Here is a 15,845-nt window from a genome sequence, read left to right on the forward strand (position 1 = left end):
AATTATCGCACTTTAAACTTGAACATGAGCAACAGTTTTTAATACTATTTATTGCGGATGAAACAAAGTCAGAAGTGAGAAGTATAATATCTTGTATTAGAGTCAAATTTAATTGAAGTTTACTATATAAAGATGAAACGAATTGGTCTATGTTTGATTGAAATAGTTTACAAAATTGTTCATTATGATCTCCTGATGAATTGTATGATGGTTCTCCAACATTTTCTAAGTTTGAAGTATTAACTGTATAAGGATCAGTAGCGTTTAGAGAATGTAACACATTTGTCGCAGTATTAGTTGCGGTATTAGGATTATTTTTCTGAACATGTTCTAAATTTAAATGCCTTTTAAACGCACCACGTGTGCTAAAAGTTCTATAGCAACAAGAAAAATTTACTATATTATGCTTATATGTTAGATGATTAATATAAATACTAGTATTGGAAAACGAGCAGTTACACTTTTGACATTTCATAATGACGCCAAAAACAGCAGGTCTTATAAATAGATAAACAATTATTTTGTCTTTTGTAACTGTATAAACTAATTAATGTCTTTTAATACCTCAATCAAGTCTAAGATATATGGAATCGTTTTATCTTGTGCAGTGTGCACCTCATACACACATTTCTGAATCAGTATCCATAGGTACTCAGATTGAGAGGGGTAACAGACATTCATAATATGAAAGATTTTAAAATTTAAATCTAATGCAGAAAGAACTGTATTGCACTTGTATCGTAGGGGAGAGGGGGGTGCATGTGGACAGCTTTTTTCAAAATTCAATATTTTTTTAATTTTCCATCAATTTTACATTTTCTTTACAGTAGTAACATCGGGCGGATATTGTGAAATGCATACTAAGTACATGAATGCTTAAAATATAAACAAAATGTGCATAATGCCTTTAAAGAAAAAAAAATGTGTTTGTCCACTTGTACCCCATTAGAGGGTGCATTTGGACAGTGGAAGGGGTCCATGTGGACACTTGTTACAAAATGAAAATCTAAGTAAGTTATGTCGAAATTTTCTGCAGAATATCTAAATTTAGAGTTAATTTACATTATACTTCGTGAGGTCTACACCGAATTTAAAGTAGTCAGAGGTTCTTGCTGTCCCTTTATGATTCACTGGCTTAGGTAACTTGAGCACAATATCGTCTCTTATAACAGTAGCTATGTCACTAATGACAGGAAAGTGAAAACTCCATCCAGGTAATTTGCGTCGTAGATATTTAACTTCACACTCCACACCACCTTCAAACAATTTTTGTACAAGGGCAACATAATATATAAAAGTCTTCTTTGTGGCAAATTTAACAAGCACAAAGTCATCCGTAGAAATCACATCGCTGTCCAAAATCGAATGTTCTTCCGCAAAATCGTTTCCGTCAAATCCCTCATCAGAAAAAGAGCCACCTTCTTCTGAAGAATCCTCTGCATCCATGTGCTCTTTATCTGGCGAACTTTCAAAAATAACCCGTTTCACATTTCGTTTCTTTTCCTTTGGAATTTGTCTTTCTTGTTCTTTGTTCTTAATAGCATCCATTTCTGGCGTACTTGTATATATACATGATTTGCCTGTCCTTCTTTGGACATTTCGTCTTGGCGCAGCTTTCGGGTATGGTCTGAGGACTTCAGGGGTCACAATTCCAGAGGGTCCTGGAGGTGTAGTATCACGTTCATCAAGAACAGATTTATTTTCTGGCCTAGTGGCATTTTGACCTGTAGTGCCTGTGTTGCTTAAATTACTATTTACAACTGAATCAGTTACTGGCCTATCAGAAACATATGAACTCTGAAAGTCTGCCTCGGTGAACACAAGTTCATTTAGTGGCCACAAACCAGTAGCTTCAAAAGCTTTTGTAATGTTCTTTGGGATGAAGCTTAGCAAGAATGGTTGCTTAGACAATTGTGGAATGTCATATATTGTAATTTGCTTCCCGGGATGTGTAGCCATGTGGTTATTGAAGGTGGATTTTAAAATTGCCTTAAAAGGCCCATAGACTCCAACATCTAGTGGTTGAAGCCTGTGGGAGCAATGCGGTGGGAACGCGGGACAACAATACCATTCTCTTTACAAAAACACAAAGCTGGCAGAGATATATGTGATTTGTGGTTATCGATGAGTAATAAAATGGGGTTTTCCTTCGACGGTGATAGATGGTGCACAATATGCTTCAGTACATTCATAAATAACTCTGCAGTCATCCAGCCGCTTTTATGAGCCAAACCAACAGCTCCAATAGGTCCGCCATTCACAAAGTGGTCTTTTGCATGGACCCTGGGAAATACATAAATTGGAGGTAGTGCATTTCCTGTTGCTGTTATAATTCCTACAAAGGTAACAAGCTGGCCACGTTCAGAAGATACTATCTGACCTACTTGTTTCTTGCCTTTCTCAGTGAGAACCTTTGGAGAGGGTAGGACAGTAGTTATGCCAGTTTCATCCAAATTTAGTATACGGTTTGGTTCAAATTTGAATTTTTCTAATACGCTCTTATAATTACAAAAAAATGCATTAACGTTTGCTGGATTGAAGGAAGTTGCACGAGCGAGGCTAGTGTTTTCAGGTTTTCTTAAAGAAATGTTTTTGTGTCTCTTTAAGAATGATTTCATCCAGTCAATCCCCGCCTGTTTTTCTACATTCCATTTATTGGGAAATTTTTTATTTAGTTTAAGGGCATACTCGTAAGCTAGTGTTCTTGTTTGACGCAAAGTCAAACCATAGTGAATTGATGAACTTTTAAGAAGATAACTATTCAACATATTTTCTTCTTCTGCTGAAAATACTTGATTGCTAGCATATTTTGACTTGCCTTGGTCTACAGTATCAGATTCTGCACCGGAATCTTCCGTTGTGTTCCGTTGCTTTTTGAAACGTTTGTGCAACATTGATTTCTTTAAGCCAAATTCCGATGCTGCTGTACGCAATGACATTCTGCCATTACTAATTTCTGTAAGGGCTCTTGCGACAATAGTTTCATCAATATCATCTCTCGATGTTTTGCGCTTATAAGTCCTTACCATACTGTAAAAAAGAAAATTTGTGGGTATTGAAACATAGACTTTAGGACACGGTGTGGAGTAAATGTGGACTGTGGGGTAGATGTGGACAGTCCACATCTACCCCGTATCTGCATGTCCACATGTGCCTCGGTTACAATTTGTAGATGAAAAATTGTTTTAAACACAAGGGTGATTTTCACAGGTAAAATATTGTGGTAGTAATAACCCCTAGTTAAGGTTTGTAAACATAAGTTATTAGCAGTATTATACATACTTACTTGATGATCACCGATTATATTCCTCTAATAAGTTTACTTTGTCACCATTCAAACGTGCTTTCAACCATAACACAAACACTATCAGCTGTTAAATGTTCAAACTTTATTCACAAATTAGGTATAATCAGAGACATCTATGAGAATTTTTTGAATTTATTCATGCCTTATAAAGCGCTGAATTCAAACTGTCCACATGCACCCCCTGTCCACATGTGCCCCCCTTTCCCCTATTTTATCAACTATTACGTACGTTGCTGTAACATTCTTTAAAGAAGGTCCTACTACCAAAATATATGGTTGGATAGTCTGTTTTAAATTGTACATACGATCTTGGTATGATTGAATGTGGTCTTCGATGTCACCAGGGCCCTTAAAGAAAAAAAAACAATAAAAATAGATATTTGCATTTAATTAATTAGAGGTGTGATTGATCTAAAGTGAATATATGCGTAATTGACTTTTCAACAGTTCAAATAGCAAAATGATTCATTCTTTGCATGCACCCCTAGAAAACGTAATTAAAGTCATATAATGTCATAGTATCAGCATTATTAGCAACGTAAGACAGTTTTTACTGGCGACTGGAGCCAGTACCTATTACAAATATTAAATATATTACATAGATATTACAAATGTTACTAACGACATGCTTTATGTTTTACAAAAAAAAATTATTAACGTAGGTACTTTCAGTTTAGCAGCAGAAAAAAAGGTAAAACCAATACTGTAAACTTTAAATTAACTAAACTTACTTTGACATGTTGAATTAAACTTTCAAGAACCTCCGCGGCGGAAAACTTCCAATCTTTTTTATTGGGCAACTTTGTTCTTCCTTTTGGTGGAATTAGATTAGGTAACATGTGCAAATGCAGAGCTACCTTTGTATCTATAAAAAATGAGATAATTACATAAAATAGTCGTGATATGATTAATTGATTACCTTCGTTACAATTCTCTTCTAAATTTAGTATCTCTAAATACTGTAAGCCTGATCTTTCTTTCATAGAACTTCCTCGTAAGAGAATCAGTTTTTCCATAAAAGGGAACCAACGAATGTGAATATTAACACCTTTAGTTGGAAACATCACATCAAAATCTATATCAATCTAAAATGAAAAATTTGATTAATTCCATATACTAAGATCCAGGTTTAGAAAAGGAATACCAACTGAGTTGAGCGAGAATCCTGCAGTATTGGCCAATCTTTAAAAAACTCAGAAGCTGTTTTACTGGTTGATTGCCTCCTCAATTCCATTGTACTTTTCCAGTTCGTAACTACTTCATCCCATGGTTCTTTGCGTGTTTGTAACCAAATTTTAACCTTTCTTAGTGATTCGTCTAATTTTAATGCCGTGGTCGTTTCCAAAGTTTTAGAACTGTTTGCATTGATTTGTCTGTTTAGCCTTAAAAGGTTACGAACTTTGTCGACAAGCTTTCCTTTAGCTACTATTGGTTTATTAGTAACCGAATGCTTTTTTGAAATAGCTGGAACGTAATACGTACCAGATAGTTCTTTAGGAAAGAGTGTTATAATTTTAGCTGTTAGAATGTTGTAGTCACTATGACATACTCTATTTTTTTGCGCAAAATGAAAAATTTTTTTGCATATGATATCAACTAATAAAGATCTTTTACTATTGTTAAGCATTTGGTTTTTTTCATAATATGCTATTATCGTAGATCCTAACGGAGTGCAATCTAGCAATGTTTTTAAGTCAAATTCTGGAAGTGTAGACTGTGTAGATGCTTGAAATCCCTCCGTAGTAATATCAGTATCTTCTACCGGAATTACCTCTATTATGCGCACATCAGAAGAAGTGGATGGAATAGAAGATGAAGTGGATGGAACTGAAGATTGAGGGTCATCAATTAAGGTGGTATCGCCATCGTCATTCGTGTTCTACAAATAATTGCAAATATGTATTGCATATTCGAATGATCCAGTAAAGAGTACAAGAGTAGGAGTATAACTTAAATCTGATATGCTTTTCCTTTCGATAAAATGAAAAGAACAAAATCTCACAGAACTTTTATCATGTCTTATAAAAAATTAATTGTGAACTGGTTAACCTTAATTTGTGTATAATATCTACTTGAAAACGGCAGTCTTATTGTCAATAACTAATCAACAAAATTATCTACTGAAAAACAAAGTTGAAATATGCAAAAATACTTTTAGTCAATATATATTTACCCAATCTAAAATCATTGTTGGGGTTACCGATGATACAGAGGATTCTGAACTCGATTGTGGTTGCTCCATAGACTTCAGAGCCCTGCAAAATCTGGACCTTAGTCCCACGTATGGTATCAACTCTTTTATTTCCTCTCGAGACAATTTTACTGCTGTGTCTAAATCCACACCGTGTTCTGAAACGTATTAAATTATACAAGCATTTTGAGACAAAGAATAGAAATTAAAGAAATTGACAACTTAAAATCGCAACAGCTGCAAGTCCTTTATTAAATGATAACTAATAATTAAGTGGGTATCGATTATTAATTCCACTGTCGACTATACCTATACGCCACTGATCCCAATTTAAAAATGCATGCACAATATCGGATATCCCATTATCAGCCGTTACGAAACTAAGCTGCCTTGCACATTTATAAAAATTACACTTCCTTATGTGGGTAACAATAAATATAAATCAACTCACTTTGTAGTAGTGGCGCCAAACCCTCCAAATCATTACATTGCAAAAATAGTTCCATTTTGCTTGCTGTCTGATGACTAATTCGACGTAAGCTGTAGCGTGGAAAAATGTAGGTATACAGCCAGTTATGTTACAAGATATTAAATTATATTAAAACGTAATTTCAATTACTATATAATTCACTTTGGATCAATACAAAATAATATTTAAACTTACTGTGCGTAGGTACTAGGTACCTCTGTATGGTGTTCAGCAGATTCCAACAGGTCAGTCGACGGATACGTATTTCGCAGGAATCGCACTTCGCAGGTCGCTGAATCACAATTGAAATTGAAAACTAAGTATAAAAATATTCGAAGGCACTAAAACACGATTATTATTATTTCATAATTGATAGCATTTTATTCATCTTACTTTAATAAAATTGTATAATGAAGAGCACAACAAACTGAACAAACTATATTGAACAATAGCTGTGCCGCGTGGTATATCTGATCACGTTCACATCGCTATAGACACTAAGAGCTGCATTTTTTAAAACAATCGCACTTCTGTTTCTGTAACATTAGAGCTTGTTGATTTAAGCTCCATTTGATCTGATCAAGAGAATAACGATGTTTGTCATACAGAAATAATTAGTTGTTCTGACAATATTTTTTTTTGTTGATTTAAACAAACGGTTTTGTTAAACCTACTCACTATTTAATTTGACTTAACATTCCGTTCTGTGAATTAGTTTAACAAAATATTTTGTTCATTAAACAAAATGCTCTTTTAAGTCTAACATTATGTTGTTTGATCGAAATAAAAAATACATTTAAATGAAGAATATTGTTTTTTAGCGGCAATAACTGATAATACTTATTTAAAGCGAATAACGTATTAGACTAACCAAATTTTTTTTGAAGCAATGAAAAAATGTTAACATAAAAATTTGATTACTTTTAACAAAATATTTTTTACCGCTGCTAAATAGGGATGCGAATACAAGACAGTGGATCGAATAAATAAATTTTGGGCGAGATAGTGGAAGAAACAGGAAGAGACTATTACTTGTGTATGTAATATGAAGGTCATATCACAAATGGAGGCAATCCACTGATTCAGATCAGGGCGAGTATTATGAAACAAGTGACGAAATTTCTAATGAACCTGCTGTAATTAAATTAAGTTAATGGAAAAGATGTGAGATGAAGTGCAGATGTTACTGGTACAATTTCAATATACACTTTTACAATAAACAAAATACTAATTCACAAACACGAGAAACATATAATAAAAATATTGGGCGTCGTTCAAGTTTGTTTTCTAAACCTCGCCGGAAGGATGTCCAGTATCACAGAAAAGTGTCAATTCGGAAAACGCTTAAGGAAATCGTACGAGCTTTGCGTCTAAGGGCCATCGCGTAAAAAGTTATTATCGACATGAAGCAGCGAAAAATAGCCATTTAACTAGAAAAATAATACGTTATAAAAAATTTGCGAGGAGCGGAAATTTTTAGGAAAAATTTTCATTTGAATAAAGCGGAAGCGAATGATACATTTCGTCGTTAGTTCCCGGGCCAAGCTCTGGCGCCGTTCCCACTCCACACAATAGATGCTACAACCCCAAAAATGCTTCCCAACTATCTAAATCCGACAGTAAAATAACAAATAGTTATAACCCTACAAAAAGTTTCTACAACTTTTTACTGACTGTTATCTCTGTGTAGCGGCACATCGTATGGAAAACGTTTCGACGCGCAAAACGAATTTAGAAATATTTACTAACGCTGATTTTGTATTAAGAACTGTAATTACTTTCCTTTAGCAAGTGAACGTGTTTTTATTTTATTTCTTTTTTTTCATTTATTATTTTGTTTTAGTAACAAACTTGGTCACTTGCAAGAGCTTACTAATCAGGTATGGTGACATTAAGTGTAGTAATTATGCAGATAGTAATTAGAATGTGTTTCTATCGTTAAATACGAGGGGAGGATCGTCCACTAAATTTGAGAACAATACAAAATGTAAACTTTTTATTGATAACATTTTCTCACACTTTGCAGCTATTTCTCAACATCGCATGGTGTCAAGTTTCTAATACCCTCCTTATAGAAAGCACCGTGGACCATCTTTCTACGTTGGTCTGCAGCGCGTTATCTGTTCCAAAATACTGGCCTACCACGTTCATTGAGCTACAGACCAGCGTGGAAAGATGGTTGAAAAGCACAACGGCTGTTTTCTATTGATGTATAAATTATTTTCTTGTTTTTATCTGTACGTTCGTTACTGAAACTACTTTTTAAAGGAGAGTTGCTTCAATTGCGTTAAGACACAACAACCTGAGTAAACGTGTAAGTAAGTGGAATATATGGCGAGAATACCTCAATTGTGGTAAGCAAACGTCTCCTGCTTTCAGGTTTAGATCTTTACGATTAAAACTCATCATACCCCTCGCCTTAGGTATTGAAGTAAGTTGCCAGAGAGCTACTATGCCAAAAAGCCTGACAGTGTTTAAGTATTCGAGGTACATTAATTCTGTCAGTGACCGTACGTGGCATATTTGCTGGACGCTCTTCGAATCAAACTAACTCAAACTTTTTTCTCAAATTCCGGGCGGGTCACCTATACTAAGTAACCTTGGAACGGAGCTTCCACGGCATGGTAATCCCCATGGTTTGACATGGTAAGGTGTCTCCTTTAAATAAAATAGACAAATGCGGCAGTCCGACTAAAGTGGTGCTAGGGCAGAAGGTGCCAATATACGTTACGTTACTAATCTCTGTCTACTTACATCCAATAAACCCGTTGCATTTCCTTTGGACTTTTCGAGAATGCTTTTACCTCACTGCTGTTAGGGTGAATTCCATGTTAATTGATTAAGTACCCAAGGTATGTTATTTCGTTAAATAAAAATAAACATATATCTGTTCTGAATAGGGTCTTTCGTAAAGTTTATAACATGTAATTAAACATCTCATATATAAAACTTTTTTTCTAATTGCAACATGTCAGGAAACAACATAAAGAGCCGAATGCACAAAAGTTAATCAAAGCTTAACGGCGCTGATAACTTATTTGTTTCGATTAAAAAATGACATTTGCTTTGATAATAATAATAATAATAATAAATGTGTGTAAATGATTGTAGGATACCAAGTTATTTAGATCAAGAAACTTCTTCAGTTGTAGGTTGATTGCTTTTTTAGAACCTTAGATAGCACTGGACGGAGATCTTTAAATTCCAATGGTTCCTTTATTTTAGCTAGTGGGATCACATGGGCAGTTTTCCAGCATTTTGGAAAAACTGAGTGTTGTATGTAAAAGTTTATGATATGAGTTAATGTTTGAGAGAGATAGGGCAGACATAAATTTATCATATAAGGGGTGATCCCGTCCGAACCAGCAGAGTTAGATTTAATACTTTTCAATAATTTTAGAACCTCTGACTCCTCAATCACTTGAAATACCAATTTATGTTTCGGCTGCCGGGTTTGATTGCACAACCGCATTACTTCGTCTTCTACCGGATTCGTGTTCGGAATAGATTCTAAAAAGTTGTTATTAATGCGATCTACATTACTTAAGTGGTCGGGGAGCTTTGAGGACTTTTTCTTATCGGCTTGTAAAACGTTATTTTTTAAGGATTTCCACAAGGCGGTAGTACATATTATTATGATTCGCTAGCTGTTGGAAATAGTTCCTTTTTTGTTTTCTACATGCCTGTATAACGTGATTTCTAAGGACATTGTATTGTTTATTCAGATCGGTTTTGTTATTTTTATAGAGTACGCTTTATCTCTCATCTGCATTATAAACTCCAAATTACCGTTTAACCACGACGCTGGTTGTTTACCTACTCGAGAAGTTCTTATAGGGTCATGTTTGTTAAATATTCTGGTGATGTTGTCATTAAAGAAGGACACTTTTACCTACTCGAGAAGTTCTTATAGGGTCATGTTTGTTAAATATTCTGGTGATGTTGTCATTAAAGAAGGACACTTTTGTATCTATGTCATGACAGTCATAGATATGAGCCCAAGCTGTAGATTGTAAATCAATTTTGAACTCGTTATAATCAAACTTCTTAAAGCATCTAGGTATGTTTTTATATGATGGTCGGAGTTTGGAGACGAGGGAAGTGTACATTTACAAAATATTTCATGATCAGAGAAGGTAGGAGCTGCAAATATTCCCGAGTCCGAAAGTTCAAATTTACCACTTGTGAAAATGAGGTCTATTATAGAATTACCTCGCGTGCCCTCCTTTATGTGCTGGACCAGTTCTAGGTTTTGACATAAGGTAAGATCTCTTGGGTAGCTCTATCTGTTTTTCCGTAATCTATATTAAAATCCCCAAGGGCTATTATTGATTCACAAGAATAGCTGAACCATGAATCCTGTAGTATGCTTAAAAAATGTTCATAATTGGTGCGTATGGGATTGTACAACGAGCCGATTGCAAGTGACTTACCTTTGTGTTCCATTAGTATCCAAATTTGTTCATTTGAATCATCGCTTTCTATGAATTTGAAACCTAATTCTTTTTTTACATTGTGGCGATCCATGGGTGGATCTGGAACAGTTGTTTTTTAGTTAACATGGTGATAATTTCAATATGTCATTTAATCAAATATAAAAATATTATTAGTGTTATTTAATTCTATTCTAAACGCTGAATAGTGACCACACTACATTGGTGAAGTACTGTGGCGATCCATGGGTGGATCTGGAACAGTTGTTTTTTAGTTTACATGGTGATAATTTGAATATGTCATTTAATCAAATATAAAAATATTATTAGTGTTATTTAATTCTATTCTAAACGCTGAATAGTGACCACACTACATTGGTGAAGTACTGTGGCGATCCATGGGTGGATCTGGAACAGTTGTTTTTTAGTTTACATGGTGATAATTTGAATATGTCATTTAATCAAATATAAAAATATTATTAGTGTTATTTAATTCTATTCTAAACGCTGAATAGTGACCACACTACAACATAAATAGCGACTCCCCCTCCTTGAATTATTTTACGATCCCTACGTACAACATTATAATTGAGAAGACTGATATGGTTGTTGTCAATGTGGAGTTTTAGCCAGGTTTCAGAAACGCATATTACGTCAGGATTATTCTGACTAGTAAACTCTTGTAGTTTGCAAATTTTAGTACTCAGTGAACGTATATTAATATGCACAAATAAAAGCTCTTGTTGTATAATAGCTGAATTATGATTCATATAACGTAATGTAAAAAGAAAAAATAATAAAGACGAGGTTTCTAAATAAGTATTAAAATTAAAATTACCTTCTTTTGCTTATATCTAATCTAAATAAACATGCGACAATTGACCTAACTATAGTGATATGTCGCGGCTGCGTATACGCTTAATATTAAAAATTGAGTGGTTTATGAGATTGTTGGTATCCCACCCAACGCTCACGGCAATGATAAATATAACATTGATCATAAGAAACCGTTTTTATCCGATTCGATTTATCACAATTGTTTTATATTGACACAGGTTTTTTTACCGTTTGTACAAATACAAACACAAACCACGCGCACACATACAAGAAAAACCTGTGCTGCTCCCTGAGTCATGCCCTATTGTTGAGATTTGGAGGCATTCCTAGTGTTGTAGGTAGATGATTTAGGCTTGGCTCCCTTTTGGACCGACTTGAGATCTTGGGCTATTTCGTCCAGTTCCGCCTCTGTGGTGATTCTTGCGATTGTGTCGTTTGGCAATTTGACGTAAATACGACCATCTTGGGTCCATGTTTGCTTAACACCAAAAATTTTTCACGGGACTTGCGGTAAACTGAAGCTCGACTGGTTGTAAGAGGTTCCGTTATGAGGAAATCCGTTCCTTTCAAATGACTTTTTGCGCCCCAGACCTTCTTCCTGAATAGGTATGATACGAACTTTACTATAATTGGCCTGGGCCTTGTAGCATTTGCCTTTATTTTACCCAGTCGATGACAGTTATCCAGCATATTTACAGAGTGTTCAGCGACCGAAATTTGTAGTTTGTTTACGATGAAGTCGACGATGGACTCTCTGTAGGAGATTGTTGAGGAGGATGATTGATTAAATTAGTTAATTTAACGGAACTGTTAAACACCGATTAAGCTAAAATTCCTATGCACAAAAAAGAGTTAGCATTAACGACGCCGTCAAGTCGGCTTTAATCACGGCAAAATTTAACCGGTGCTCATCGACTGATTAAACTGACAGTTCGTTCATAATGTTCAATTTGAGCTTGTGGAACGTATTTTTATAGAATAATTTGACCTATTCTAATAGTTATTTGAGATGTTCCTTAATGTTAATTAGTGTTAAAGTTCTCAGTTTGTGTTCAGTTCATTTTTTAATTATTACTTTTTCATAAATAAATTTAGAAATAATATGTAAGTGAAAAATTACTTTTTACTTAAAAAATAACATAATTCCTTCCTGTTTATTTAGCGATTTTCATGGATATTCACCTCCCGATGTTAGACATTTCATCGCTCTCCTCTTTTCTTCGTCCTCCGATGAAGAGGAAGCCCCCGCCAGTAGAATAAAATTTATAAGGGATAGAAACAATCCTTTTCAAGTAGTTATACGATGATATCGATTTCAAAATGAGGTACAGGTTTTCGAAGCCGATAGTACAAAATTTGCTTCATATGTTTGGACATTTAATAGAACCGAAAACCAAGAGGAACAAAAGTAGGTATTGATGGCCTAACCCAGTTTCTAATAACTCTTCGGTTCTATGCAACTGGAACATATCAAAGAGTTATTGGAGATCATATCCACGTAAATCAGAGTACTGCCTGTCGTGTGATAAATAGTCACCAGACATCTTGCTCATCAAAGGCCAAATTTCATAAACATGCCCAAGAACCAAGACGATATTTTACAAGTCTGTAGAGGCTTTTACAGAGTCAGAGGGTTTCCTAAAGTGATTGGGGTTATAGATTGCACACACATCAAGATACAGTCTCCTGGTGGAAATAATGCTGAGCTACCCGTATATAGAAATAGAAAAGGCTTCTTTTCTATTAATGTGCAAGCCATATGATGCCACAGTAAAAATCAGGCACATAATAAGTAGATCGCCAGGATCTGTTCATGACAGTACTATTTTCAATGATAGTCCATTAATCCCGGAATTTGAAGCTGACCAATACGGAGCAGGAACTTAATTATTGGCGGACTCGGGATATGCTTGTAAGAAATATCTCTTAACCCCTTTCTTGAATCCCCGAACGCCCGCAGAAGAACGGTACAACAGGTCACATGTGGCAACAATACGATCGAAAGAACATTCGGTGTGTTAAAAAGAAGGTTTCCTTGTCTCTTTTTGGGCTTGAGAAATACTGTTCACGTATATTTGATGATAATAGTTGCATGCGCGGTCTTACACAATATTACCATTGATTCAAATGACCATTTGAACGAATTTTTTGAAGATCAAGGCAGAGCTGAAGACATACCGATCGCAGAAGGTTACCGGAATGAAAATGCGTCCATTAGAACTGCTCTAGTTAATACTATTTTCAGTTAATAAATTTGTTCTTTCCGTTTATTTGTTCATTTACTTCCTTAAAAAATGAACACAGAAGGTGAATCCAGTACCTAACTGTGAAGTCATCTTAAACTTCAGCGAAATACTTTTTTGTTGATTTTCGACTTCGTCAGGTATATAGGTACTGACATTAATAGGAGGCAATCCCAAAAGAGCTTGCAGAAAAATAACAATTTATTATGTGGTTTTGTTTATGAATATTTCAATTCTTTCGTTTAACTGCACTTTTTCCTTTGTAAGTCTTAAAGTGTGTTTCTTCAAAGACTTTATTCAACTATGTAGTAGGTACCTAAGAAAATTTTGAGTAACGACGATGCCATCAGACAGATCAGAGTTATTGTATTTACGGGGATTAGCGTGACCATTGACCAACCAAATAAAAATACAGTCAATATTATCAGCACCATTTTATTTGAATAGAAAATATGTTCATTTACTTAATTGACTCATGTAAATGCGTTTTTTTAAATTCTCCATTAGGAGAGTGCTGTATTCCAGCCTAGCATTCTTCAACTTTTTTTTAATTTGTTGAATGGACATCTTAGTTTTAGGTCGCCGTTTTGCACCAATTATTCCACCTTTTGGCTCAGGTTGACGGTCAGGTATGGAAGAAAAGGAACAGGATGGTATACTTTGGTCCACCACTTCAGGGATGATTGCTGGGGGAGAAGGTTCCAATAGCAATATTGCCTCGTCATCTTTAAAACAATGTTTTTATTAAGTAAATGCAAACTTGGATTTGTACCGTGATAAGAGCTGGCACTATCAAATGGATTTAGTAAAGGCTTTACCGTATCACCCATTATCGATAACACCAGACTCATTGAGTCGTTGGTAGTGCTTTCGCCGCTTCCTCCTTCAGTTTTCTTTCTCCCTTCCTTGGAAATAAGAATAAAGCAGACAATTAAAAATGACAGAATCCTTTTATGATTAAATTACTCTTTAATAATAATAATAATAATAATAATAGAGGAACTGGTCCGAATATGGGCCCCTATTTTGTTTTTCCCTTATAATTTTTGAATTTTTGGTAATTTTTTTGTAAAAGTTGGTATGCCTGTAGCCCAAAGTGTTAGATACGTAGAGAAAAATTTACAGTTCTGAAAAACAGAAAATAACTGTTTGTGAAGGGTACGTTTGAGACCACGTCATTTTTGTAAACAGTAGCAGAGTGAGCCAAATATGGGCCCCCTGGGAAAATTATCTAAAAATGCTATCTAATGCAAAAATAACTTTTATTTTCAGTACAAAAATAAAATCTGTAATCCAGAAATATCGCTAACGGCAAAAGTCACAAACGTAGTAATCTTTTTCCGCCCCTGAACATTGTTCATGAGCCCATAGAAAGCACTTCTGGCACCGTATCCACAGTTCTCCTTTTTGATTTTCGGAAAAGTGTATGTCGCAAAACATGCACGCAGCATCTTCATCGTCAGGAAGGTTTTGGCCAATGTTTTCCAAGTCGTTGTCTTCGTCCTCTGGGATGAATTGTTCATTTTCTGTTTCGGCCTCGTCACTTTCCGATTCTTCTTGCCTCTTCGCTCTTTTCTTTGAATTGTTAGAATTTACTCTAGACTTGGGCAATTGCGGGGGGGGGGGGTCGTTTGGGCGTCTTCTGGTTTGATTGTTCCAAATCATTTTTGTATGGTGTAGAAGTGATGACCTGGGATTTCCCAGATTTCCTCCCGCGAGTCGCTTTCTTTTTTTGAATGGTAGGCAATGGCGAAATATCAAACGGGGTCACGATTTCAGCAGGCGCGGATGATGTCGATGGTGCAGAAGAATAAAATATTGCAGTAGTTATCGGCTGATTTGGGGTAGATGGACGAGGGACAATGGGCTCTTGAGATTCAGACTCTGGTCCTAATATGGGCCCTGGCCCATATTTAGACCTCACGAGGGGCCCATATTAACCACATTGTACGTTGTGGAAGAAACTGACGTAAGTTTTTTTGTGGTAACATAAACGCGAAATCGTTTGAACAGAAGGAAGATACATTCTAAAACAATAAGCGCATGCAGCGATCGTAATCAAAATAGATGTTAAAACTTCTAGAATCTCTCAGTAAACGACTCACCTAAAAAATAATGATAATCTTGAAACACTCACGAGAGCACTGCGCCACAATAGATATAGCTGGAAACAACACCATAATTGTAAAATGATAGTGTTATTAGTAGGTACCTCTTAAGAGGCTTACAGCAGATGGCGCTGATTGCGTTAGGACCTATTATCTGGTGGCCCATATTATGTGCATAGCCCATATTCGGACCGGTTCCTCTAATAATAATATTAATATGTCTTGTGACATTTCTCCATCGAAAGCTTTTTTTTAAT

The 15,845-nt window shown here is 35.3% G+C and overlaps 2 protein-coding genes across 3 annotated transcripts; both read right to left on the reverse strand.

Annotated features, from left to right (window-relative positions):
- Positions 1-733: 733 nt before the first annotated feature.
- Positions 734-3,410, reverse strand: LOC116160172. 2 transcript variants are annotated; one of them, XM_031473306.1, is made up of 2 exons: positions 3,287-3,410; positions 734-3,030 (listed from the first exon to the last, which is right to left on the reverse strand). In XM_031473306.1, exon 2 carries the CDS (start codon positions 3,027-3,029, stop codon positions 2,016-2,018), a length of 1,014 nt encoding a protein of 337 aa, XP_031329166.1. In that variant the 5' UTR covers position 3,030; positions 3,287-3,410; the 3' UTR covers positions 734-2,015. Both variants share the same exon structure in this region, with proteins under 2 accessions (XP_031329166.1, XP_031329167.1).
- A 56-nt stretch (positions 3,411-3,466) lies between these two features.
- On the reverse strand, positions 3,467-6,160 carry LOC116182757. Its single transcript, XM_031503329.1, has 6 exons — positions 5,950-6,160; positions 5,481-5,656; positions 4,452-5,186; positions 4,227-4,392; positions 4,039-4,172; positions 3,467-3,655 (listed from the first exon to the last, which is right to left on the reverse strand). Exons 1-6 carry the CDS (start codon positions 6,002-6,004, stop codon positions 3,467-3,469), a joined length of 1,455 nt encoding a protein of 484 aa, XP_031359189.1. The 5' UTR covers positions 6,005-6,160.
- Between the last annotated feature and the right edge of the window lie 9,685 nt (positions 6,161-15,845).

Source organism: Photinus pyralis, unplaced genomic scaffold (genome assembly GCF_008802855.1).
Source record: "Photinus pyralis isolate 1611_PpyrPB1 unplaced genomic scaffold, Ppyr1.3 Ppyr1.4_LG1, whole genome shotgun sequence".
NCBI lineage: Eukaryota > Metazoa > Arthropoda > Insecta > Coleoptera > Lampyridae > Photinus > Photinus pyralis.